Source organism: Manis pentadactyla, chromosome 4 (assembly GCF_030020395.1).
Source record: "Manis pentadactyla isolate mManPen7 chromosome 4, mManPen7.hap1, whole genome shotgun sequence".
In the NCBI taxonomy this organism is placed as follows: domain Eukaryota; kingdom Metazoa; phylum Chordata; class Mammalia; order Pholidota; family Manidae; genus Manis; species Manis pentadactyla.
Window position 1 is genome coordinate 151512805 of NC_080022.1, and position 27705 is coordinate 151540509.

Consider the following 27705-nt stretch of genomic DNA (forward strand, 5'->3'; position numbering starts at 1 on the left):
TTTTCTCTGATAGGTCATCTTTGTTTATTGAGATATGCTTCAAATGCCATAAAAGTCACCATTTTAAAGTATACATTTCAGTGGTTTTTAGTATATTTACAAGGTTGTGCAACATCACTACTACATGATTCAAGCACACTTTCATCACCCTGTAAGGAAGTCCCTTATCCATTAGCTATGGATTTTCTTATTCCGGACATTTAGTATAAATGGAATCATGCAATATGTGATGTAGAGGCTACATGTTGGCCTCCAAAAGACCCTGTGAGAGGGGCCAGCAGTGGGCGATCCTCTGTGGGCCGGAGGTCAGGAGGTTGTAAAGAACTGGTACTTGACGAACCAGGGGAGAGAGAGAGAGCCCCAGAAGAAACTTCCTTGACTTAATAATCTACACTCCTCGAGGATGATATGTTTCCCAGTTTCCAGGGACTGATGATATTGGGGAAACGAGGGAGGGACACCTCATTTATCCTTCTTTGTCCGCATTACCTCTGCGGAAGGAGTGGCTGCCGCGAGGGATTCTGGCCTCAGCCCTGCTTTTCATGCCTATGGCACTTGTTATTTGCACGTAAGTATTTAACAATTTATACTTTAATTCCTTACCAGACGGCCAGGATTGGTTATGAGCTTACACATTTCAAGGAGAGAGAATTACACATTTTATTGTAGGTGGCCCGGGGCAGGCTGGGGCTCCCTCTGTGCTGGTTTCTTGCGCTTCGCTCCCTTTCCTTCCTCACCCGACCCTGACGTCACATTCTTCTCTATTATGACTTCACTGAGCTCCCTGGGACAAGAAGAATAATGCCAAATCTTTTACTCTTAAAAGGACTAATAAAAATTTTTGTTATTACCTCATTTTAGATAAGAATTTTAAATTGTCCCTAATCTTTTACCCTCCATCCTTCTCAAGTACATTCTGTGCCAGGTTTTTCTCACGTGGGGGACTGACAGTTCTGTACATATTCCGGAGCCAAAGCCGCCTTCTCCAGGAAAAGCCCTTCTAAAAAAATAGAAAGGAGGTATTAATTCCATACATCCACAGCTTTCTCCAGCACAGTACTTGATCCTCCTCAAATTTACCTGATTCTTACGCTCTTCTGAGGGTTTATCAGGAAGTGGAAAGAAGCCCCTTAGAGGAAAACACACACACAGATAATAATTAGTGATTCATGCTATTTTTCATGTCTCTCACAATGTGTATCTCTGACTTATTAGGACCAAATGGGTACCTCAGTCCATCATCACAAGCAAAATCACTACAGACCTGGGATCCTGAAAATCATTCCATGCATGCTGAGCTTCAGAACTTCTCCGTATCTGTCCCTTATAGCCCCACAGTGTCTCTGGGGAGACCTTTGTATGTGGCTTGGCATGGAGTGTAGGCAGGATTTCAGCCCCACACACCTTCTTGGCCACTGGCCAAGTGCCCTTGTGCAGTAAGCGAACGGCTCAAGCACACCAGGCAGAAGCGTTTCACTCTCTCCAGAGGCATTTTACACCAGTATCCTTTGGACTCAGTCTCACATGTGTCACTTGCTGGTGGGTGGGGGAGAAGGTGCTTCCGTTTCCCTACTGCTTTCTCCTACAGGTTGAATCACACCAACTTATTGCTGAGTCCAACTAACTCACTAACTTTCACGTGTCAGACTCTCACTGACAAGTGAATGGGTTGTGAAATCAGCTTAAAGGTCATGACCAGCACTGAAACACAAAATATTCTTTTGAATACAAATGGAATAGAAAAAAATCAGAGTGCATAATAAGCTTGTTTTAGAAACTACTCATGACTATATGGTACGTGTAGTGGGTCATGACATAAAATGGAGCTCACAGCCCAAGCACAATGACCAGTGGAGAAGTCCCCAGTGGGAAGGAACCGTCTTCTTCCTGCTACTCGCTCTCAGTATGACCATGGGGCAAGATCATTTCCTTTTCTCCTTCTCCATTTCTTTATTATAAGAAGTAGAGGTAAATTCCTGACTGAGGTTTCTCCCAATTAAAATTCTGTGAGGTTTGGTTAAAGGCAACAGACACTGGGGACCCGAAAGCCAGTAGGATGCGAAGGGATGATTGACAGGAAGGGCTCATATATTCGACCTTCCATCAGCTTTGAAGGAGACTAGCATCCAGGACCATGTGGCCTTCTCTGCCCTTTCCCCAGAGCCTATGAGCAGTCCACTGGCCAGGCCTCATGTCCACCCCCAGCAGGAAGAGGTACAACCAAAACCTTTCCCCCTCCAGTCGCTTTCCTTCCAGGCCTCGTGACAGCAGATGCGTCTGTGCCAGTCGCATTCTAACTCAGCTTTGGCTGGGGAGCTGCTTCTGAGAGGCAGTAGGGTAAGTACTCTTCCTGCCTTTGATGGTTTCCTCACCGTGAAATGACGTGATTGAAACAGATGAGTTCTAAGCTTTCCTCTAGTTCTAAAATTCTACTTTGACACAGCCAGATCAATATTTACCCTGAGCGTTCTTCTTCATCCAGCGCTGCTCTTCTACGGGAGCACATCTGTTTTGAAAGAAAACATGATATGATTATCTAACATGATGACCACTATTTCCAAATCTTTATTCATCTTTTTATTTTAAATCTCATCTACCAGTGGGATGATAACGGTTTTGGGGACAGGAATTCTGTTCTATTTAACTGTCCTTGGAGTCCTCCACAGTACCTAACTTGAGATCGTGCAGGTAGCTTGCAATATATTTCACTGATTGTTTTAGATAACATTCAACAGATAATCCCTAATAAAAACTCTTGGAACTAGGAACAGAAATTATCCGCAAGGATCCTAAACAGCATCACTGTTTTAAATTCAAGAACAAGAGTGGAAAAAAGAAAAGAACAAGAGTAGGGTGCCTATTACTACTGCGACTATTCATTAATGTTGAGCAGGTCCTAATCAATGTGATAGGAAAAGTGAAGTATTGTTAAGGGAAGAGACAAACATATTTGCATTTGAAGTGATGAATAACCTAAAAAGCCCAAGAGGACCAACTAAAATTTTATTGGAAATAATATGAGAATTCACTAAGATACAAAATCAAGAGATCAATATACAAACCTCAAAAGCATTCCTATATACCATGGATAACTAATTTTAAAATGGAAGAAAACCCCATTTACATCAGCAAAAATGCATAAAGTACCTCAGGGTAAACTTAACAAAAAACGTCTAAGACCTATGTGATGAAAACATTAAAACTCTTCTGGAGGACTTTAAGAAGACATGAATACATGACCCGAGATACCACATTCCTAAATTGTTGTAAAGATGTAAGTTCTCCTCAAATTTACCTACTAATATAAAGCAATCTTATTCAAATCCGATGATAATTTTTAAATTAAAATCTAGCTAGCTAATATTTTTCTGGAAAATATTAGAAAATATGAAGGAAAAGCTATGAAATGTATGAAGAAGATCAAAGGGCAGGAGCTCACTCTATTAGATGTTAAAATAAGTTATTAAGCACCTGGAATTAAATAGTGTGTTACTAGTACAAGAAAAGGTAACTGGATCAACAGAATAGAGTCCAGACACAGACAGTATTTTTGATCAGTGAAGAAGAAATAAAGCATTTAATACAGGATTTTAAAACAATTGGATCTTCATGTGGGAGAAAACGTTAGATTCTCTGCCTCAACCTCACTGAACAGCAAATAAACAAGTTCTAGATGGATTTAAAAAATGCAACAACACGTTAACCAGAAGAAAATATCAGACACTGTTTTTATACCGTCAGGTGGCAGAGGCCTTCCTGGAAACCCGCACCCGCCGGGCCCTGCGGAGGGACTGGCGGCGGGGCCGGCACGCCTCCTGCTCTTGCCATTGTCCTCCTCTCCCCTGGATCGTTTGTCTTTTTCCCCTAGATGTAGAAAACTTTTACATTAAATATACTAATCCTTTCAGTGGCTTTCACTCAACTTCAATGTTTCAAATATTTCTCAGGATTTTTATCTTCAAGGAGGAAAAACAACAGTGAGTGAAGGAGCACAGACTTTGCAGTTGAGCACAACTGGGTTCTACCTTTGTTTGGGGCCTCAAATTGATCTCCTTTGTCTGTGAAAGAGAGACGGTGATACCATCCTCCCAGGAGTGTGGGGATTAAATCAGAAAATGTATGGCAGATGTAGTCGGAAGTTTGGCATAAATCAGTACTAAGTTTACGAATGGTGTCACAGGCAAGGTGATCAAATCTATCAAAGGCATCTGCTTGTCATATAAGGCTTAGAAGGCTCTTTCCCACCACAAGATATAAAAATATTGCTTATGGCTTCTATTTTTTTCCTAATACTTTCATGGATTCTTCTTTTCTTTTTGTTGAAATATGTATATTTAAGGTGACAAATAGAGATCTGCTGTTATTTCTCCCTCCCCCCCATATAGTTAGGGAGCTGTTCTATTACCATTTATTCATCTTCTTCCACCGATGAGAATATTAAAAGGTGACATTTCAAAAGTCCTAGGAACACACGGGTCAGTCTATTGCTGGACTCCGTATGCTACCTCAGAGCATTGTTAGGTGGCATTGTTCCTTACTGTGGAACTGACATTGCCTCCTCTTTCCCCCTTGAACACCATTACTGTCTACCACAGGAAAAACATTGCATGGTCTCTGTCCTCAAAAAGCTTATCATCTAAGTGAGGAGAAGAAACAATGAAACCATATACATACTTACATATATATAAATGCAAGGTTAAACTACATGGACATTAAAAGCACTATGGAAGCTTATATGAATTCCAAAACAGCAAAAGGACTTCTGTCACCTGGGGTACAGTGGTCACTGCCTGGGCAATGGCCAATGACTCCCTTCCCAGAGGCCTTGGCAAGCTGACCCCATGCTAGCTACCAGTGTCCTAGACTCAGAGACTCTCCAAGAGAGAACTCACTCGGTGCAATCTCAACTGATTAGTATCACAGCATTGATAAAAAGTCAGAATGCCAGAGTATGACATGACAATGAGAAATATATCTGTTCCACACACAGACTAGCTGTGTCTACACAACCAGGGGGTTTCAGGTCATCACAGGGAGAGGCCTCTGTGGCACACTAAAGCGACCTGACCAAGTGACCTTCAGGTACAAGTTTCTCTTTAGCAGTTCATCCATCCAGTCAGGTTTTACTCAAGACAGATAGGCCAGGAAGCCATTCGGTCCTTAAACATCTCTACTGTGAAGTTTTGACCTCAAGGCTGTGGTCTTATTTGCTTTCTATTGCCCTAGACTGAATGACTTTATTATTGTACAAAAGACAGAAGTGCACTTTAAAATATTTAGTTCACTTAAATGTTTCCATGTTTATGAAAAAATATTTCAACACTTGTGTTCTGATCAGTAAAGAAAATAAATTGTTATAACCCTATAAAAATAACTATCTCTGCTCTGCTCCACCGTGTGTTGACCTTGGTGTTTCTCTCTTGGGGAGCTGACGTTTAAAAAACTGCTTATCATATTAACATCGCAGGGGAGAGGAATGCCTCACCATGGGCTCTAAGAAATGGTAGTAAGTCTCACAGAAGGACTAGGACCAGGAGGACTGGAGTATTTAGGCAAGGGTTCATGAAGAAACATGAACTTGAGTTGGCTTTCAGAGACTCAAGGGACTTCTACAAGGCGAAACAAGGGAATTTTAAATGGGCAAAGGAACAGACAAAAGTAGGAATGGGCATGCGACTGGGCATCCTGGGAGCTGGTCTGGCTGAAAAGAAGGCTGCCGCGACAGTAGAAAAGGTACATATAGGAAATGAGGTTGGGTTCGTAAGGTAGAGTCAGGATTACCGGCTAATTAAATCACTCTGTTGTTGTCAGCCCTGCCTGTTGGGAAAAGTAACAAACCATTCTGTTATTGAACAAAAGGCAGGCAGGCAAGCCAGCTCCAGAAGGACCGTCAATACCAAGTGCTTTAGAAACCCTGACATAGGCTTTAGCTGCAGTGATCTGACTGAACCTATTTCCACAGTGCCTTACGTGATGGCGAAGAAAGTTGCTAAATAAAGCTAGTGAATCAACAAGATCACACTTTTATCTTTTAGCCGTGTCCTTTCTTCCAGGGTGACTGATCGCTCATGAGGGTGGAGATTACACATCCCTCATTATTCCAGTCAACAAGGAAAGAAATCAGTGGTAGAAAGAATGACTGATGTCAAATCGACTTAGTTTTGAGTTGAAGATACTTTACTGTCATGTCAACTCTGGCCTTCTTAAACCTCTCAAAACAGTCTAATGGCTCATTATCTGGTGTCAGTTCCACAGAGATCTCCGGCAAGGGGGGTTCCTTTAAAAGTCTCTGGCATATACTTTGCAGGAAGAGAATAAAGCATATGTCGGTCCTGGTGACTAAGAAGGAATATCAAGTAGTAAGAGGTGGGAGAGAGGCTTTGATTTTCAGTTTGTGGACTCTGAATCTAAAGACAGATTATCCTCTGGAAGCCTGAACTAATTGTCCTTACCTTAATGAGACAGAAAGCTGTAATCAACACCAGCACTGCTCCTGTCACTGACAATGCCAAGATGACTTTGATTTGATACCCATGCACCAGAACTTTTGGGAACTGGAAAAATAATGGAAAAAGTCTTCTCAAAAACAAAGAGGTGGAAAGGATAAAAGCTCTTATAACATCTCATTATTTCATTCAACAGCATAAATGTTTTTCAAGAACATACCAAATCTAATGCTAATGATAAATCAGCATTTTCTTGGTTTATCTTGGGTGTTAGGGCCCCTCCTCACCTACCCCAGCAATTGTGGCATCATTCTTTAATGAGCACAGTGGGAGATCACTGTCTTCCCCAAAGGCCCAGGCCAAGACAAGACCCAGACTAGGGGCCGCGGTCTTCCTGCCGGGGTGCTTCAATGCCATGTCCCAAACTGACCAACAGGCTGGGGGCCATGTTTTGGGAGTTATCCTCACCTCACGGAACTCCTGCTCTTCCTGTTCACTCTGGGCTTCTGGACTCCCGTGGATGTAGTTTTCTGTTTCCCACTGGTCTGTATCCCAGTCTGCCCTGGGCTCCTTTGCTTCTTGATGCTCGCTGAGAAGCTTCATCAGGAGGCCAGTTTGGAAGATGAGCTTGGCACAGGCTGGTTTCAGGTGGGTCTCCGAGCAGCCCGTTTTCAAAGTCCAGCAAACACGAGAAATGAGCCTTCTCACATCACTGTCGGTGATGAGGGACCGCAGCTGCTCGTTTAGCTGAGCTTCGGGGTGGTCACCTGCAGTTGAGCTCCCTGGGAAAGGGAAGGCTGTGGATGTGGAGGGTAAGCCAGTGCCCACACTGTCATGTTCCTGTTGTGTTTCCGTGGTCAGTTTGAGAGTTGGATCCAAAAGAGAAAACAAATCTGGAAAATTATTTTTCTGAAAAGTCAGTTCTGATGATGAAAAAGCCTCTTGTGAAGGGGAGTTTATAAGGCTCACTGCAGTGAGTGGAGGCTTGTTCACAACCATCGGGCTATTGTGTGAACCTTTATTGCTGAACTGTCTACTCATTTTGTCCTTGAGTATTTTGTGACCCGCATGCCGCAAAGATTCAGGAAAGAGGTAATTTTCTCTTAAGTGTGAGGTTGGTTCAGAAGCCTTCATATTTCTCATTCCAGCACTTGCAGCTTCTAAAACAAAAATACTGTCAGCTAGGTCTTTCGATTTTGATTTAATCTCAGGTAGAGATTTTGGAGTATTGGAAGCAGGAGGCCTGCCCATCAAGTACTGGACAGAAGGGACGGCTGCCTCCTGTTCCCCTCGGAATGAAGACTCTGGGTTGAAGGAGCTTCCTGCGGTTTCCCTGGGGGGCTGCTCCACGTGAGGCTGCTCCGGCGCCCTTGGGGATGGGGTCGTGATGCCTTTTTCCTCGGCCGTGCTCTCCGCAAGGAGCTGGGCCCTCTGCTTCCCGTTGATGCCAGCCTTCCTCATTTGTCTGCGTCGCCTCTCCCGAATGCCCTTTGGGCCCTTGATGACCACCTTCAAAGGCCCCAGCCTCCTCCCTATTCTCTGAATGTCTGGTGGGCTGTTTTCTTGTAATTGGGCAGTTTCCAACGTTTTGGTGGAGATTTGGGGGTGAAATCTGGGATTCAGAAGTTTGGAACGTAGAGGCATGGCATCTATGATATCTTCCAGAACAGAGATTATTCCCTGTTTATTTTTGTAAGCTGAAATGCTGGATTCAGGTGGAAGAGAAGTGTTCTCTACGTTGTTTTGCAAATGCCCCACAGGCTCATCTACTCCTTGTAGGTTTGAAAGAAGTTGATTAATGAATTGTAATAGTGCTGATTCTGCACCTTCCAGATATTCATCAGAGAAATAAGGTAATATGTAGCTTAGTGCACTAACAACACTTTCCTTGCTAAAGTCTTCTTGCTCATTTTTGAAGGCTGACCAACTGATGGCATCTTTGTCTGCGGCCGCCTTCTCTGGCTCGATAGTCAGCTCAGGGCTGTTACTCTTCCTCCGGGATTGTAATGCCTTCATGAACGACCCTTCTGGGTTCCCTATAGATGTTTCATCATCTGTCAAAAAGAAGAGATTGCTTTTCATCTTACTACGCTGATGGACAGTGATTGCAATGGGGTTGGGGGTGGGTAGAGGGGACTTGATAGTATGGGTGAATGTCAAAACCACAATGTTGATCATGTGAAACCTTCATAAGATTGTATATCAATGATACCTCAGTTTAAAAAAAAGGAGAGACTGCTTTTGATAATGAAAGACTGATGAGACAGCTTTTTGTCAGTCCATAACCATATATCTCAGTCAAACAGATCAGGACTCAGCAAACATTTGAGGTTTGATTAGGAGAAAAATAAACACAAACTTAAACCTATGGTCGGCATCAACAAAAGGAGAGGAATATGTCTTTTGAAAGAGCCGCTTCCTGCTAGGAACACTCCATAGTGCAAAATACAGTACTACGTGCAGGATTATTCCATTGGTCCCCAACGGCCAATTGTCCCGTGCTCAAGAAAAGCCAAGGCTAGAAGACAAATACTCGCCCTCGGCTAGATTCTCTGCAGATCTAACAGTGACTCCTCACGTTCACATACTCCATCCTGTAGTGCTTCAGATGCAAAGGGAGTGTACAGCTTTCTCTCACCACCTCTGCAGTGTGTTCCTGTTCTTGCTACCATCACAGATGACCACACCACCACCACCCACTGCAATCAAGTTCTCTTCTACATATGCCCTTCTCCACCTACCAACCTATTCCTTTGCTTGGTCCCTGCTTCCATATATCCCAGCCCCCATGAGAGAAGGCTCTATATAGGGGGAAAAAACAAAAACAAAAAAACACCATGTCTACCCTGGCTCTTTGCTTAAATTTGAGCAGGGATCAGGGGTGTGGGTTAAGAGAGCTGTCAGGTTGTTATATCAATGTGGAATACTCAATAAATCAAAGGAACAATACCTGAGGTCCTAAAATGCAAAAGGGAAAAAAACAAAATTTTTTCAGACACCTGCTTTGCTTTCATTTAATTTCATTTCTAGTATTTCCAGCTTTACTTGGGGAACCATCCAAAGCTTCTGACTACGTGAAGGCCAAGGGCACCTGCACAAGTTCACTGGCCAGCTGGGTTTATTTTCCAGAATTACAAGTATTTTTGGTGGTGGTGGTGAGGGTCAGAGGAGGAGGTAAGGGTCGTGAGGAAGGAGGAGCATGGGCTTGCAGAGAGCCCCAAACCGAGGCTAGCAGACCTGAGCACTAGGCTACAATATATAACACTTGGACCTCATTTTTCCTCACCTATAGAAGTAGAATGAAAATGCCTGTTTTGCCCACCTTTAGTGGGAGAAGGGAATGATATAACTGGCAAAAAAATGTTTTATTTTAAATAAGCAACATTGTATTTATAGAAGAAGCAAAGTATTATTTGTGATGTGCCCCAGATCACTTTATGATGTGCCCCAGAGACCTGTATTCAAGCTATCTGAGCATGAAAGCATTATTTTGGAAGTCATCACATTAGTGCCAATAAAACCTACTACATAGAAAAATACTTAAAAGCACCTGAGTGTTTTTGGGGATAGAAAGGCTTCAGTTCAGAGCAAATTTAGAGTTGGACAGTCTAAGAACAGAAGAGCCTTCCCATCCATTAAGTGGGCTGAGCAGCAGCTTCTGGTTATAGAACCAGAAACTCTCAGGTTCCAAAGGAAACTTTCATAAAATAGCACTACTTGTACTCCTCTATAAAAATTGCAAAAACAAAATAAACAAAAATATATCTATACTTGTCCTACAAGACAAAGGGCACGTGAGACCTAATGCATATAAAATCAGATTGTGAACTGTAATACTTGTGTGAGTAAGTTCTCATTCAGGGCTTAAGCACCAGGCAGAGAGCACAGTACACAGGATGTGGCCACTAATGTTCATTCTTTCCCCTTCCATTCCTTTCTCTTGTTCATTTAAGTATGTGGATCACTGTCACTGTTAGCTTAATGTAACTGAGAATCCAAAGGAGTAGTTCTTAGAAATGTAGGGAGTTGAACTCTTAATAAATTAATAAAAATAATGCAATTAACACCATTAGTTTAAAAATTAACAGTTAAAATATAAATAAAACATCATCGGGTAACGGTAACTCACCACAATATGCGATGTTTGTCAGACATTCACTGTCACAATGCAGCTTGACTGTATTGTAGAAAACCTCAATATTACTTTTAAATTGGCAGAGGCAGCAGGCCATACGGCTAGGTAAAATCCTATAAATTGAAACACGGAGAATTAAATCAGTGGGAAAGGAGTTACTTGACTAGGTAGAAGAGGCAGGCCCAGGCCTCCCACAGGGCTGTGCAAAAGGAGTTCTTGGAACATATGGCCTGTGAAGTTGGGTAGGGATGAGCTGGCCAACCGCTGTTCTTGAATACTGTAAACAAACAGGAGGACAGAGATGCCTAACAGTAGGGTAAGAATGGAAGTGGGTATCGTATGCCTAGAATAATGGTGATAGGGATTAGAACTGGGTGACACTGATCTGTTAGAAATAAATGACATAACGGAGACAACTGAGGAAATTTGAATATCAACTCTTCATTAGATAACATTATGCATAGGAATTTCATTTTTTCAGTGTGTTTTTAGTATTTTAAGCATATAGGGAAATTATTTGGATACCCAGAGAGGAAGGCATGTAGCTGACAAGAGACAGACTGACTGGCAGATGCTGTGGGATGTTGACGAAGACGAGGCTAGAGCAGTGGCCAGTAGATCTGACGGTGAGGGGAAAATAGTCATTTCTCAGCTGACCTGACAAAAACGGCGAGAGCAGACTGCTAAATGCAGGGGTGTTCCCCATACTAATCTTGTGTAAGGCCATCAGTTAGCCTTAGCATAATACCAAATTTCTGTTAGCTTGCCGCATTGGAGGGGGATGGCACAATTAAAGGTGCAGTAAGTTGTGTAATAAATTGTCAGAAAGTCCTACAGAAACATTTTTTTAAACTGCAAAGATAAAAAATGACATTTGACCCTTATCTCACATTATATGTGAAAATGAACTAATAAAAATGGATCATAGATAGACCTAAATTAATTAACCAACAAGTATTCAACTTATTGAAAGAAAACATAAGAGAAAAATCTTTCTGACTTTGGACTGGCAATGGGTTCCCAGACAAAGATTTCTTAGATAAAACACAAAAAAGGCACAAACCTGTAAGAAAAACTAGAGCTAATCAAAATTCAAAGATTAAAGATTTCTGGTCTTCAGAGATACTTTTAATAGAATGAAGACAAGCTATAACCTGAGAGAGGATATTTGCTAAACATATATCTGAGAGAGAGGACGTTTTAGAGAATATATAAAGCACTCTTAAAACTCAACAGTAAGACAAATATCTAATTAAAAAATAGATTTGAACAGACATGCCATTAAAGAAGATGTCTGCACATGTATAGACAACATCATCAGAGATTAGAGATCTTAATAGATCTTAATAGAGAAATGCAAATCAAAACCACAATGAGACACAACCACACACCTCCAAGAAAGGCTAACATTTGTAAAACACTGAATATAAGGATCAGGTGAAGATGTGGAGCAACAGCCAACTCTCATGCACTGCTTTCTGGAATGCAAAATGGTGCAGCTACTTTAGAAAACAGCTTAGCAGTTTCTTCAAAAGTTAAATACATACCTAGCATATGATGCAGCAAAAACATGTTCACACAAAGACCTGCGTGTGAATGTTTGTCATAGCTTTTTATAGCCCAAACTAGAAACAACTCAAATGTTCGTTAATTGATGACTGGTATGGAACTCTACTCAGCAGTAAAAAGGAGGGACAGCTGTAACAACATGGATGACCCGCAAAAAGATTATGCTAAGTAAAAAGAGCCAACACAACAGGTTACATGCGATATGAGTTCATTGAGAAGACCTGGAAAAGGCAAAAATTGCAGGGACGAAAATCAGACTGGTGGTGGCCAGGCGCTGGTGGTGGGAGGAGGGGTTTGCCTGCAAACGGCCATAAGGGGCCTTTTTGGAGACAACACGGGTTCTGCATTTCGAATGGTGGTGGTTACGTAACTATACATTTGATAAAATTCATCAAACTGTACACTTAGCCAATTTTAATACATGAAAATCATACTTCAATAAGCCTGACTTAATAAAATAATGAAAGCTTAAAAAATCAACTAAGTGAAAATAAATACAAGAAAAATCAACTTACAGTTTTTCTAACTTGGGGCTCATCATGACGATGCTCTCAAGTGTTTTAAGTGTCACTTGGGTTTTTCCCATGTCTCTGAAGTAAAAAAGCACAAACGTTTATGATACGAACCCAAAGACAAAAGCCCTATACTTAAAAAGATACTTAATGACACATTATTACTTCAGTTTTGGCTTCTCTGTCTAGCCAGCAGGAGTTTATCTGCCACAGATGATAATTCCAGAGAGAAATTATGGAATAAATTTAAAAATTAATGACCTTGGCCCTGAACACTATGATCTTTTTGTCATCGCCCTGCTCCTCGTTCTCACCTGCACCCACCTCTCTAGATTATTGACTTTTTCTAAATACACCGTATTCCTCTTGGCTTTCTGGAATAAGTTATATTTCTACGTGCATGTGCACATTCCATATCTATGTGCGTTCTTCAGCACCACTCTCTTTCTCTGATAGCTTGTCTTGCACATATACATTCTTTCTTAATTCTTTCTTTGTCCAAAACTCTTATTTCAATAACCCAGGTAAAATTAAAATTACTTTTTTTTAGCCAAAGTGCAAAATAGGTAATCTCTGATGAAAGTAAAAGAGCAGAAATCATCTCATAAACCATGAGATTGTTGCAATACTTACAAATATTTTAATGCTCTCAATTTGAGAAAATAAGAATCTTCAACAGTTGTCAGAGGATTAAGACTGAGGTTTCTGAAAAAATGCAATGGAAGTAAAATTATCTGCATGTCACGAAACTTGCATTCATTTTTTTTTTTTTTTTTGGAATAGGACTTAAAGGTTAAAAGAAAAAATTGTTATCTGTCTTTAACTATAAATCACACTTAGAGTCTGTAAAGCACTCTTCCTTTGGGAACTACCTACCTAGGTCTCTAGATGATAAAGGGGAGAACAGAAAGAGGAAAAACACAGAAAAAAGTGGAAAGCAAAAACTTTTCAGATTGAGAATCCCACAAAGTGACTATGCTGGGAGGAAATCCCCTTGCTCTGAAGGAAATGGTATTCCTAGGTCCTCCGTAATTCAAGGTGCTTTTCTTTCAGTTCTGGAAATTAAAACAGTTCCACAGTTTAAACCACGCAGTGACAGCAGGACCAGTTCCTTGCTTTTGGATCCAAAGAGAAAGGGATAAACCTGAGAGGAGGCGGTAAAACCCCTGCACCTGTCACAGCCTTGGCTACACTGCACGCAACCACCTGTTCACTTAGTCAGTCTCCTGGATTGTCAGCTCCTTGAGGGCAGGGACCACACTTTACTGTCAGTGTCACTCCTGTGCCTGACATGGTGCCTGGTGTTTACTAGGTATTTAATAAAAGTTTTTTGAATAAATAAATAACATTTTGCTTACACATCAATACAATGAACAAATTCATTTTTGATGCAAATTTTTATTCCAAAATGCTGAGATTTTCTTCCCAATTCTTTAAAACAAACAACAGACCAAAAGAAAAAAAAAACAGGAAGGGAAAATCTTCTTGTAAATTAACTTTACTCAAGAATCATCAGTACATTTTGCAGAGTATTATTATCACAACTAATATATATTGGGTGCCAGGCATCTGTGATCAGCTTTTCACATTTAATCGTCACAATAACCTTATGTGATACATATTATTATTACCCCATTTTACAAGCGAGGAAACTGAGGTAAAGAGAGGTTATATAACTTGTCCTAAATCATCAAGATAGTACTAAGAAGCAGAGCTGAAATCTGAACTCAGTTCTGGTTCCAAAGCCTGGGTTTAACTTGTATGGGAGAAAGGGATTTAAGACACCTTTTACTTTAACCTCAATTTTGACAGCACTAAATATAGAAATACCTTTTCGAACTTGATCTACCCATCTGGGAAACCTCTATGAGAATTACATTTTCTCTTTTTATTCCTTTTCCCTAATCATCTCCCATGCTTAAATATCTAATTAGCCTGTGTTCATTGAGACTTTAGAGATTTAAAACCATGTTGCAGGAGAATCAGTGAAAATGATGGAGTAAGGACATCTGAAAATTTATCCTATAAAAGCAACAACAACAACAACAAAAAGCTAGCAGAAATGGCCAAACCAGCTTTTTCCAAACTCTGGATATTTAATCAGTGGGCTTACAGCAATGTGGGGAGAATTTGTTCAAGAAAAACATTAATTTCTCTACAAACAGTGAGATCTGTGCTGCTTTAACTTCTCCTAGACCTTTGCTCTCCGTCCAGTGATAGCTTTGAAAAACAGCCCGAGGTCCCTCAGAGCCTCCTTCCCAAAGACTTGTCTCCGTGTTACTGTCTGGTGGTGCCCTGGAGGACCTTACCTGAAAGGCTTGTCTTTGACCTGACTGGGAGCTGCCTAGTGCTAAAAGCCTCTCCTCAGAGGGCATTTTTTAAAACAATTACAGGTAAATGGTTTAATGTGGTAGGTGTGTGAGGCAGTGGACAAAAAAATAGTCCAACCAAAAAGCGTAAAAGGACAAGCTCAGGGAGGAGATGTTCACAGAGACTTTGAAAGGCTCCAACACATTCCTGGGAAACTGGAAGCCCACGAGACATATTCCTAAGAATCTAGAAGAAAACCGTTAGCACTAATCAATGAGGTCAGCAGGGTTGTGGAAGACAAAATGAGTAAGCAAAAATTAGCTGTATTTCTGTACACTAGCAGTGAACAATCCAAAAATGTAATTGAGAAAACAATTCTGAGTATAACAGCATCACAAAGAGTAAGTCTTAGGAAAAAATTTAGCCAAAGAAATGCAAGATTGATTCACTGAAAACTATGAAACCAGTGATTTGCCTGTGTCACAGAGAACTCGGCTGTGCCACAGAGCACTCAAGCAAAAGGGAGGAAAAGCCCCATTCCTTATTAGATAGTCAGGAAAGAAACTTTATGGAATGAGGCTACAGCAATGTATTTTCTTTATGACTATTTTGCACATGACAGCTTAACACTAACATCTTTTCCCATTCCTCAAAGGTTCCTACTGCTCAGATAATTCACATCAGAGGTGAACACAGTTTGAAAGGTATTTTTCTGGGTGACTGGGGAGAGAAGATCCGTGTGGCAAGTTTTCAGAACTCCTTTCATTTAAAAGAAACTGATGGCTGAGGAAGCACCGACACCATTTGCTCCCTGGAGAACTTTGTCCTAAGCCCAGTTCTTTCAGCGCTGTGTTCCCAGAGCAGGAAACAGTTAGGTTCAGAAGTGGAACTGTGAGGCCCACCCACCATGGAGAGAGTCACAGTCGTGGACCCCCGTGACAATGCTGGCATGGGTGTTACATGCTGGAGTGCGGTTGTTGCCTGTGCGAAAGATCAGGAAAGTGGAGCCTGCCATGTATGACTCAGACATGTCTCCTGGCCCCTCTCTGTACCTTCCTTTCCTCATTGCAAAAAAATGGATCTTAACACAATTTTTCAGAGCTCATACTGAGCTTACCCGCTGCTAACCAGTAACTGTATCATGTTTTTACACATCATTTTTTTTACACATATTCATCTTCTATTTCACTTACAATGTGTGTAAGAACTGCATTCCATGCCAGGCCTGAAATGTTCCAAAGCTCAGTTCTGTAATTAGATTGCAACCAAGATTTCTACAAGAAAAAATATACAAGAAGAAGAAGAAAAAATTATTTCAGATGATTTACCCCTTGGCAGGGATTCTAATCTGTATATGATGAAACGTAACCTCAATACTTCCTCGTACACTAAAGAAATCTCACTACGGAAGACATTTGTTTTATTTTTAACATTTGTATGAAAAAAAAGATTGTCTATCAAGTATACTTGTTTTATAAAAAAGAGAAAGATGGATTAGTAATTGACATCTAGGTTTTTTTCCTGGTATCAGTGGTATTATTACAGAAAATATGAATAAAAATATATTTGTATGAAAGATTTATACTTTCATGTTTACACATATATTGCTAGATATAAAGGAATAAGTGCTCAAAACACACTCATCTAAGTGATCCTTAATTCTCTAGAAAAGGGTTCCATGACTGCATTGTTGACATCTTGGGCTGGATAACCCATGTGGGCGCTGTTCTGGGCACGGTAGGCTATTGAGCAGCATCTCCGGCCTCAGCCCCCCAGATGCCAGCAGCATAGCTACAGTTCTGACAACCAAAATGTGTCCAGACACGGCCTAGTGTCGCCTGGGCACAAAATCACCCTACTTGAGGACCCCTGCTCTAGAATGAGTCACTCGGATCGATATGATAATTCTTACACCAGGGTTTCCTAGACACAAAAAGGATGTGGCCACATAATTTTAGTAGCTCTCCATTTAAAATATTTCAATATTTCAAAATGAATAACAAAGAGGTTTACAATTAAGTTTATAAAAATTCCAAACATAATTAAATTGTATTTGTAACTTACATAAACTGCAGAAAAGGTAGTGATTCGAATGTACGTCTTTCAATAGATTGTATTTTATTGCAGGATAAATCTCTAGGAAAAGGAAAAGGAAAAATATTGTCTCAGCTATCAGATATCTCATTAGCAGAGATAACTAGTAGAGGTTAGAATAACCACATTGAATAAGTAGCTCTTATCTAAACTCTAAACCTTAGAAATTATGTGAACCTTCCAGAGCCCCTATCCCTGCCCTCACCTAAGTCTCATTTTCATTATCTTCATAAATAAAATATACAACCATACATCTTGAGAGATTGTTGAGATAATCCTTCCTGACAGCAGAAGGATTGATTAGATCAACTTTTCTGGTCCCATCAAATTCCATAGTAGGAGCTCAAAAGTTTTCATCTCCATATATAATTTCCAATATTGAAAGGAATATTCTCACATTTACAAACCTTTCTGGTTTTATTCTTTCTAGGCCATTTCAACACCAGAAAAAATAAAAGACGTCTTTCACATAATTCGAAAGGAGGTTACTCCTCTAATTAATAATTACTTTAAACTAATTCAGAATTATACTTTCTATTATTTTAACGGAAGCTCCTTTTTGGTTTCCATTGCTTTAATATTCCATGAATTTAACTGCTTCAGTTGCACATTGGTGGGACAACAAAAAACAACAACATGCGATCGGATTTTTATTTTAAATCACTCACTCTTGACTATTAGAGGTGACTCTCTTATTTCCATTGATTCAGGCTTAATCCCTCACTTTTCACCTAGATGTGTATTAACTCTTCTGAAGGGTATGTCTGCCTCTGGTTCATTCCTTTCTAATCGGTCCTGCACAAAGTCACCACATTAAGTCTCCATGAGTGGTTCTCAAACACCAGCATCGCTTGGGAATTTATCAAAGATGTAAATTCTCAGCCCTACTCGGGATCAACTGAATCAGTAACTGTGGGGTGGGTGCTTGGGCTGTGAGAAGCCCTCCAAGTGATCTTCCAGCAGGCTGAAGTTTGTCCTAGAGTGCTGCCGAGATAACATGACAGCTTGTTACCCTTGGCTTGGCCTTCGAAGCCCCAGAAGGTCTGGCCCTAACACCCGATGTACTCTATAGGACAAGGTATTTTTCCTGTGTGCTGCCCTTCTGCCACTCTTCTTTTGCAAACTTATTCTTCCCAAGATGTCTGTTTGACGATACCCAAAAGCCCCTCAAGCGGCTGCCCTAACAGCGTTGCTCTTGTAACATCTTTTTTTCCACCTTGAAGTCTTTTTCCCCGCTTTTGTGCTCCCTGAACAATTCATAACTCTCACCGCCCACATCCATTTCCTCTTTTTAATATAGGTATTTTCACATCCATTTCCTCTGAGCATAAACTTCCTTCTTACTTACCTGCACTGTCTACCATGTTTAAAACTGATGCATGGACATAAACTCAAATATTTATGAAATGAATGAAGAGCTGGGGAGTAGAAGAAAAGTGATCATTTAAAAATAAATGGCTTTTCAAATAGCTCCCTCTTCTGGGCCTCTGCAGCACTTTGTCGTTCATTCAGTGCTTATGCACAGTGGTCATAAGACGGTAGGAACACTGTCTTACCCATCTTTGTGCCTGTAATACGAGGCACAGTGGTTGTCATATTCTTTTTTGGCTTTTTTATCGATTGGCATTTTTTTAAAGCAATGAGAATACTTACGATAGTGAAATACTTAGCTTACAAAATATTTTATAATAGAAGTAATGAAGGGCCTAATCCACTGAGCAGTTATTTCATTTGTGTTTGGAAGGTTTGGAGCCCACATGGCAGAGGTACCTAAGATCAATACAAAAGTGTCCCTTATGGCTTGGAAGGTTTGAAAACTCAAGGGACTATTTTTATTGTCGTGGAAGGCCCTTTACATCCGATTCCCTTAAGCTTCTATTTTGCAAGAAGAATCTGTTTGCAAAAGAGCATCATTAATTAGCATAATAAGGATGACATATACAGTTCTGCATGCTAAAGACGAAGAATAAACATTGAGCTTTTATAGCTTCATAGTATCTGCTTACTTCCAAACAAAAAGTACTATGCATGAGAAATTGGGGATCAACAGAGGTGAGGCTTAGAACCTCACCACCACCACCACCACCACCCCCCCCCCCGTTCTGAGGGAAATCTTCTGCATACGTGGATGTTTTATTGCCCTGGTCTAGCTTGGATTAACACATAGTCTACAGGCACACACCTGATCATCTACATTTGCTCTCTTACAACACTAAACTATGTTTTCTACCTTTATCTTGTATCTACCTACCACTCCAGCATTTTATTAAAAATAATAATAATAAAGAGAGAAATGTGGTATCCACATATAAATCAAGTATAAAAACCAAATGAGTATTCATATTTGAACTGACTGTTTAGAGTTCATAATGCATGAGCAAAACCGAAAGTTTCTGTGATGACTGCCCTTGTACTGTTCACTATGTAACTTATTCATTATGTAAGAATTTGTTCTCCATGTAAGAACTTGTTTGTTATGCCTCAGAAGATTGGAGACTGAAGAAAATTAGGCTTGTGGTGGATTAATGATTGTGCATTGAGCATTGACTCCCCTATACAGAATTTTATTGTCGTTAACAACCATTTGATCAATAAATATGAGAGATGCCCTCACAAAAAAAAAAAAAAAAAAGGACAGACTTCCAATGGTAAAATAAATAAGTAACCGGGATGTAATGTATAGCATAAGGAATATAGTCAAGATATTGTAACAGCTTGGTAGGGTGATAGCTGGAACCTAGAATTATGTATATAAATGTTTTATCACTGTGTTGTACACTTGAAACTAATGTAATGTAATGTTGTGCGTCAACTACCCTTCAATAAAAAATAATTATCTAAAAAAAAAAAAAAAAAAAGGTACTATGCAGGCATTACTTGACAATGAGACTGGTGCCAATTAGTTGGTAATTAGAGAAGTTAGGGCCATTTCTGATATGCTTATTTAGTGTCAATGTAAACATTTCCAACTCTACCAGTTAATCACCAATTCAAACATCTGTTTTTAATATTGCTACAACAATCCCTGCATTGAAATCCTGAACACCAGTCTCTTCTCTTGGTAGCTATGTTCTTGATAATGTTGTTTACATAATTCATCTGCCTAAGTACTTAACGATGTTAATTTAGATTAAATTGTGAAAATATTCTGGATTAATGGAATTCAAGTTTATGTAAGTATTCTATATTTTCTTGTCTTTGAAGTGACAATATGAGGTTCACTTTAATTCCACTCATCTCACTAAACTAACTTTTATAAATCTTTTCTGTGAAGGCCTGAAAGTAAATATTGTAGGCTTTTCAGGCTACATAAAGTCTCTGTTGCATATTTTTCTTTCTTTTTCTTTTTTCCTTTTAGACCCCTTGAAAAATGTAGAAATCACTCTTAAGGGCTCTATAAAAATGGACCATGGGCTGGATTTGATCCATAGGCCATAAACTAAATGTTAATATAAACAGAGGGCATAGGAACACTTACATACCAAGGCTCCTATGGGTGTCTGTAATTGCTCAGACCTCATTACAACTTTTCCTCTGTAACTGAAGGCTTTTTCTATCTATAGCTTGTCCATATAATTAAAAAATTGAAAACACATAGGAGGTATTTAATGCTAGAGAGTGGCTAGTGCCCTCCCTACACAGACTTACAGAATTACAAATTTTTATTGTTGGGAGAAATTATAGAAATTGTCTAATTTAAACCCCTTATTTATGTTATAGATAATATAACTAAAAGCTCATAAATAAGTGTGAGTAACTAACTTACAAATACTGGAGGGATAGCAGGCCTTCAAATGAGTCCTTATGTAATTCACTCAACTGATTGTCACTGAGAATTCTGAAAAATGGAAAGGTTACTTCTGAATCAAAATGCAAAATAATTACAACGATTTACTGTACCGGACTAATTTCTACATGTGGGGGAGACCTGGGTAATGATAATGGTACCACCTAAACAACCTAATTCTTATTTAATTTAGGGATGGTGATCTCTGCTCTGTTTTCATTCACATCTTTCCTGTCATGTCCTCCTCTGTGTCCCTCTCTCTCCCTCACACACACACACACACACACCTTTCCACTCCTCACACCAAAATGTGTATTTAGTACCTACTCTCTCGATCCCCAAGTCACGTTCAGAACCCAACTGTGGGTGGCACCATCGTCAGCAGAACTGCCATTTCCTCCCACTCTCTTTGCCTGAACCTTATTACGGGAGCCCCACACAGAACTATGTCAAGGCTGCAAGTGAAGCTGTTCAATGCCCCCCCTCCACTTAAAATATTGTTTCGGGGAACTAAAAAGTGCATTAAGATACACATAAGAAAAATGTCCCATTTAATACAGCAGCAGACTCACAGACTCTGAGAAGGGACTAGCGGTTACTAAAGGGGAGGGGTGGGGAAGGCTGGGTGCAGAGGGATGGAGAAGGGGATTGAGGGGTACTATACACATGGTGTGTGTGGGGTCACAGGGAAGACAGTGTAGCACACACAAGACAAGTAGTAAACAATGTTTTTCATGTGAAACCTTCATCAGAGTGTATACCAATGATACCTTAATAAAAAAGAGTTAAAATGTCCATGTTAATAATTATGAAGCAAATACCCAGGTAACATCATTCATATCAAGAACACTGCCAGCATCCCAGAAGCCCTCAGTGTGCCCCTTTCGCATCACAAACAGATCTCTGACCCACTAGAGGTAACCACTGTCCTGACTTTTTAACTCATCTCCCTGCTTTTGGAATGTGGTCTTACCTGTGAGGTGTCAGCCATAAACAACATAGTGCAGTATTGCCTCTTCCTGAACTTAGTATATAAATGGAATCATATTATATATGTATTATTTTCTACATTGCTTCTTTCATTCAACCTTACCTTGCAAATTCATTCTATCCTCAGGTGCAGCTGAGGTTGGTTCACTTTAAGGCCTACTGTTACATGCTTGGCTACATGTGCCTACTGAGTACTTGAAAGTGGCTAGTGTGACTGAGAAGCTGAAGTTGAATTTAATTAATTTTAACTATTTTAAAAGTTAAATTCAAAATTGATATTTGAATGCAGTTATTGGAAAACATTTCAGTATTTTGCAATGACCTGGCCATATGATGCTATTTTTCCAACTGTAAATTTTATGATATCTAAAGAGAGATCAAGTAACTTCCGATAAAAATCTTGCAACTAAACTGAGATTTTATAGACTTAATATGGAAAAAAGAATATGAATGCATAAGTTTCATACCAGTTGCATGTAGAAATTATAATACTTTGGATATTTTAAAGACAGTATGAAAAAAATGTAGACTATCTTAACAATGTATACAATCATTACATGTTGAAATATTATTATTTTGGACATGAAGGTTAAATAAAATGCGTTCACATTACATCTGTTTCTTTTTACTTTTATTTTTTAAGTGGCTACTAGAAAATTAAAGATTACTTATGTGCCTTGCATTATGTTTCTAAAGAATAATATTCCATTGTTAACTATGCTAGACTTAATTTATTCACTGTACTGTTGGGGGATATCAAGATTTTTCTAGCTTTCGTTACTACAAACAATGCTGCTTTAAACTTTCTTATACTTCTATTTTGATATGCATTTGCCTGAGTTTCCCTAGGATCCAGCAGGGGTACAAAAAACTGTTCTCCTAAGAAGTTGTGCTATTTCAAGTTGGCAAATGGGAAAATGCCAAGTCTCTACTCCTCCAACCACCAGCTAAATCCCTAAGAATGATGGAAAAGACATGATTTAAAAATCCACAACCTTACCTCAAAGTGTGGGAGCAGCTCCACACATGCTTCCCTACCAGAAATGGCCTGGAATTACCCACAGGGTGACGAGCTGAAATGCTGCTGCAGGAGCAGGGGCAGCCCGTGGCCCCAAATCCTCCCTCCTCAGGCCAGAGAGCAAAGGGCGTTTTCCTCCAGGTGGGAGCATCGGTGCTCAACGGGCCTGGGGCCCAGAACCTGGGGGAAGGTTGAGAATTCTGTCTCGCCACCAGAAGCCACCTCCCACCTCCTCTGACTTTCAGGGACTCCTTTAGGAATAACAAGCCCCAGCAGCTCAAGTCACCTCTGTCCGAGAGACAGGAAACACAAGCAGGAGAATCTCAACTGATGAACTAAACTCAGGAATGACCAAATGACAAAGAAAGCCAGCTCCGTTACGGGCAGAAAACAAAACAAAATGAGCTGATAGCCAATGAACCAGAGCGAAGAGAGGGAGCACGAGAGGACTTTAGAATGGCATAACTGATATCCTAAGTCAGATAGTGCATCCGTGAAAAAGAATCAACTCAGGATTACATGAATGAAAAGTGTTATTATTAATAATAATAAAAACCCTCAATATATGCACCTTTGAAGAATAAATTAGAAAACAGAGATCCTGCCAATGATTTTTCCAGAATACAGAATGAAGGGAACGGGAATAATTCACAGACAAGCCTGACACCTGAGTTTGCCCACGAATGTTCACGCCTTTGCTTCACCTAGTCCCTCAGGAAAGACAACATGCCTGGCAGGATGGTTCGCACCCATTTCTTCACACCTGATGAGCAGGAGAGTATACAGCCAGTGTCTCCCAGAGTGGAGCAAGGGAGTGATAAGAGATCCACTACAGAAGAAAGTCTTTAAGATTTCAAAAGCAAATTTCCCTTCCCTGGGAATTACCTTCCTGGGAGGTAATATTAACAGTTTTACATCCTTCAAGCACCTTGGGGAATCTGAGAACATGCTATGTTGCTTTGTGAACTATTTCCACCAAGTTCTGCATATAAACATTCTGCTTTCCCTCACAGGGTCTCTTACTCACATATTGATATTAATTCTACCTCATAGATTAATTCCTTTCTGTTATACGGTGGTTCACATTACACAGAATTACACAGAATATAGGCACATACATTTAAAAGGATCCCAAGACAAAAAATTTTGATTCCCACAAAGAACTCCTGGAGCCCTGAGAATGCCTCAAAGACCCTGACCTCGCCTGAAATTCACATTACAAGGAACAGCAGCAGTGGCCAGAATGTGTGCAGGGGGAATGGTCACCAGGTGATGCTATGACTGTTCTCCCATTTCTGTCAGGTAATGGTTTCATATTTCCATGGAAATGATCCAAAGAGAAAAAAACAAATCAACATGTCCAACACTGTTTATCGTAACCCTCTTCATAACAATAGACAGTTGGAAAAAACTGTACCTCCCCCCATATCACATAACAAAACTTATGTGTACACTGTTGATGATATACAAAAAGGTCATAGGAAATGATGGTATATGAAAAAAATCAGGACAAATATGAAACTTGTATACTAATTCTCACTTTAAAAATTATAAATACTGACAAGGTTTCAATAGGAAAAGAAAAGAGATGGAGGCGGAAACTCAGCTGTTGATGGCAGTGTCTTCTCTGATTGGCTGATGCCCTTGTCAGACTGTTTGGTTCAGGAGAGAATATCACGGTAAGACAGGGAGTAACTAAAGAGTCTGTATTTTCAATTAATGGGATTTGTTTCGCTGAAGTTTTTGGATGACATGGTAGTAATTTTTTTAAAATAACCCTAATAAATTCAACCTTAAAGGAAAGTTAGACTGAGAATGAGTGTCATCGAAAAATTACACCAAAAACGAGCTTCACATAGCAACAATCTGGAATAAAACATATTGATCTGGAGAACTCCAAATATTTTTTGACTAAAGCAAAAATATGTAGAACTATAGGAATCAGAGTTAAAGGGGGATCTGAAATTTTCTTACAAAATGAAAACATCAAAACCAGGTATGAACTAACATTAGTGAAACATTCATGTTTATCTTCTGATCACACTTCCTTTCACTAAAGCAATCTTCTGAATTTTGCAATATTCATTCTTGACTCTACATTACTGGCAACTATCCTTCTCCCTACCTCTGTAACTTCTAGGAAATTGACAGGGCACAGAGTGGTTTTTTTTTGGCTTACCTATACATACATGTCAACAGTAGGCCATTCTGGAATTGATTTACTCGCCTTCCCCTGCTTGCTTTCTCTAGAAAGCACTTACCATTACTTGAAATTACACCTATCTATTATAGTTAATATATTTATTTATATTACATATTTGTAAATCCCTTCAGAACTGGGATATTTGGTCTTTTCATTCTTGGGCTTGTATCCCTGGTACATAAAACAGTTCCTGGCACATAGTAGATGCTCTGTAAATATTTGTGAAATGAATTCAAAGTGATAGGTATTGATTTTCAGATATACTACCTTTACTTAAAACAAATCATCCCTTTATCACCATGTGCATGAATACAATTTTACAGGAAAAACAAATGTCTTTCTTTTCATCTGCATTTGTGACTCAATCTTTTGAGACAAGAACCTTCTGAGAATTTCATAAAAGCTATGAACCCTTTTCCTAGAAAACTTCACTTTCTTGAATATATGCAAAAGCGCACATGCAATTTCCATTTGTTTATCATCCCTTTAGGGCACAGGTCTGTGAACAGAATGGCTTGGATGCAGCGTACGAACCTGAATGGGAAATCATGTCTGTCTCTATTTTCAAAAACCTCTAAATTGGCATTTCCTTCCATCATGAATGTAGGCAGCAAACCACAACAGAGTAGCAGTATAGCTCATCTGACCCCCAGTAGAAATCAGATATGTTCATATCATGCCTTTGTTGCAGATATCTCAAAATTCCTTTATTCTCATCACTACCTTCACCTTATAATAAATGCCACTGCATATGATAATTACCATTATAATAAATACCACTGCATATTGTTATTTAATGCAAGAAAAGCAGATTTATTACTATATCACTACTAACTATTCTTTAAGAGTATTTCAGTGTAATTGGTTTTCTTTGTTTTCATATGTATTTTAACCTATTATACATTTAAAAACATCACTTCTTAGGTAGGCTTCTGTCGATCACCAAATAGATTCACAGAACATAAAAAGTTAAGAAATCCTGCCCTGGGGACCACTGACTCCAAGTTAGGAACCTCCGTCTTACCAAGTATAAATCTCAAACTGACTTGGAAATCTTCTAACCTTACTGGACTCATGTTATACTGTATAAACTCTACAACAAATGGATTTAAAAATTTACGTTTAAACTTCAGTTTATTTTTTGAAAACATATAATACATATTTATATGGCTCAAACTTCCAAAGGTATGATGTACACAATCCAAAACGTTTTTCCTACCCCTGCCGCTCAGCCTACCCTCACGCTCGACTCTCTACTCCACAGTGGGAACTGCTGTTATTTATCTCTTGTGTCAAGTTACTTTCATTTTTCTTAGAAGTCTGGGAAATAAAATCTCCACATCATATTCTATCATGGGAAATATAAACTATATATAGTATTTAAGAAATTCATAAATTAAAAAAAACAACTGTCCAGTTCTAGCATTTTTTTCCTTACAAATAAGATATACAACTAAGGGGGGTCTATTTGAGGGTGGTCATAATCCCTGTTTTTAGATTACTATGACTGTCATGTCCTTTAATATTAATTCACAGGTCATTTGACTTGTCCAAGTTGAACAAATGATTAATGATACAATAGTCTTCAAAAATGCCAGTCAATTACTTTAAATATAAATATTTTTTCCAAAATCACTTGTGTCTAAACTGACTTTTCTACAGATCAATAAAAACAATTACAGACAACAAAAATATAGGCAAAGAACAGACAATTCTGAGAATACAAATGTTTGGCAGACATATAATGATATTTAAATTCCCAAGTAATCAGAAAAATTCAAATTCAGATGGGGCCCCTCTTATTCACCCATCACACACCAGCCAAAAAAATACCCAGTGGCAGAGGGTGTAGGAAAACGAAGCTGTCATGGCCTGTTGATTAGAGTATAAATTGCACAACCGTTTTGAGGGCAATTCAGATTTTCTACCTACACAGTCTTAGTCCCAACAATTCCACTTCTAGATATCTCTTTTACAGAGATACTTGCTCATGTTGACAAAGATGCAAGTACAAGGATATTCATTGGAGCGATGCATGTGACAAGAAAACAACAGAATCTAAGCATCCAGCAACTCAGGAAGTATTAACTGTGATAAATCTATACCATAAAATATCATGCAGGAGTTTAAATAGATGGGGTAGCCTTCTATGTAGTGGGAAGAAATCTAAATCGTGTCAAAAAGTGAAAGCATTCAGTCATAGGATGTTACCCTTTATGTAGAAAAGGTAAGAAAATCACACAACAAACCTATTTTGCTATCTGTAAATACTTACATAGACAAATGCATGGAAAAAGATCTGGAAGGATATATACTAAATTCAGAGTAGTGGTAACCTCAGGGGTGGGGGGTTAGGGCACACGGAAGGTTTTCACTCTTCCTGTTATTTCATTTTTATACATCGAGAACATGATCATGCGTTCTTTACATACTGGAAAGTAAGTTTAAGTTGACTCTTAAAGAGAACCCACCAAATTTAATTTTTAAAATAAATATAGAATTGCAATCAATAGAGGTAGATTTGAGATACGGAAAGGGAAATACCTTTTCTCAGAACTTTTCTCAGACCTCAAAACTTTTGACCAAGAAACATGTTACAATGCAGCTAGTTTTTCATGTTCATATTTGGAGAGAACATACT

At 39.4% G+C, this 27705-nt stretch overlaps 1 protein-coding gene across 2 annotated transcripts in view; it reads right to left on the reverse strand.

Moving 5' to 3' along the window:
* The window catches only part of LOC118925289 (leucine-rich repeat-containing protein 37A-like), a 48768-nt gene continuing 21063 nt past the window's right edge, over window positions 1-27705 (reverse strand). For both annotated transcript variants that reach the window (XM_057501208.1, XM_057501209.1), the window contains 11 exons: window positions 17037-17108; window positions 16166-16246; window positions 13296-13367; window positions 12666-12740; window positions 10576-10694; window positions 6915-8500; window positions 6453-6554; window positions 2460-2506; window positions 1081-1129; window positions 894-1000; window positions 1-784 (listed from right to left, as the gene is read on the reverse strand). In XM_057501208.1, the coding sequence (XP_057357191.1) occupies window positions 661-784; window positions 894-1000; window positions 1081-1129; window positions 2460-2506; window positions 6453-6554; window positions 6915-8500; window positions 10576-10694; window positions 12666-12740; window positions 13296-13367; window positions 16166-16246; window positions 17037-17108 (2434 nt within the window). In that variant the 3' untranslated portion in view covers window positions 1-660. The remainder of the gene's footprint in view (window positions 785-893; window positions 1001-1080; window positions 1130-2459; window positions 2507-6452; window positions 6555-6914; window positions 8501-10575; window positions 10695-12665; window positions 12741-13295; window positions 13368-16165; window positions 16247-17036; window positions 17109-27705) is intronic.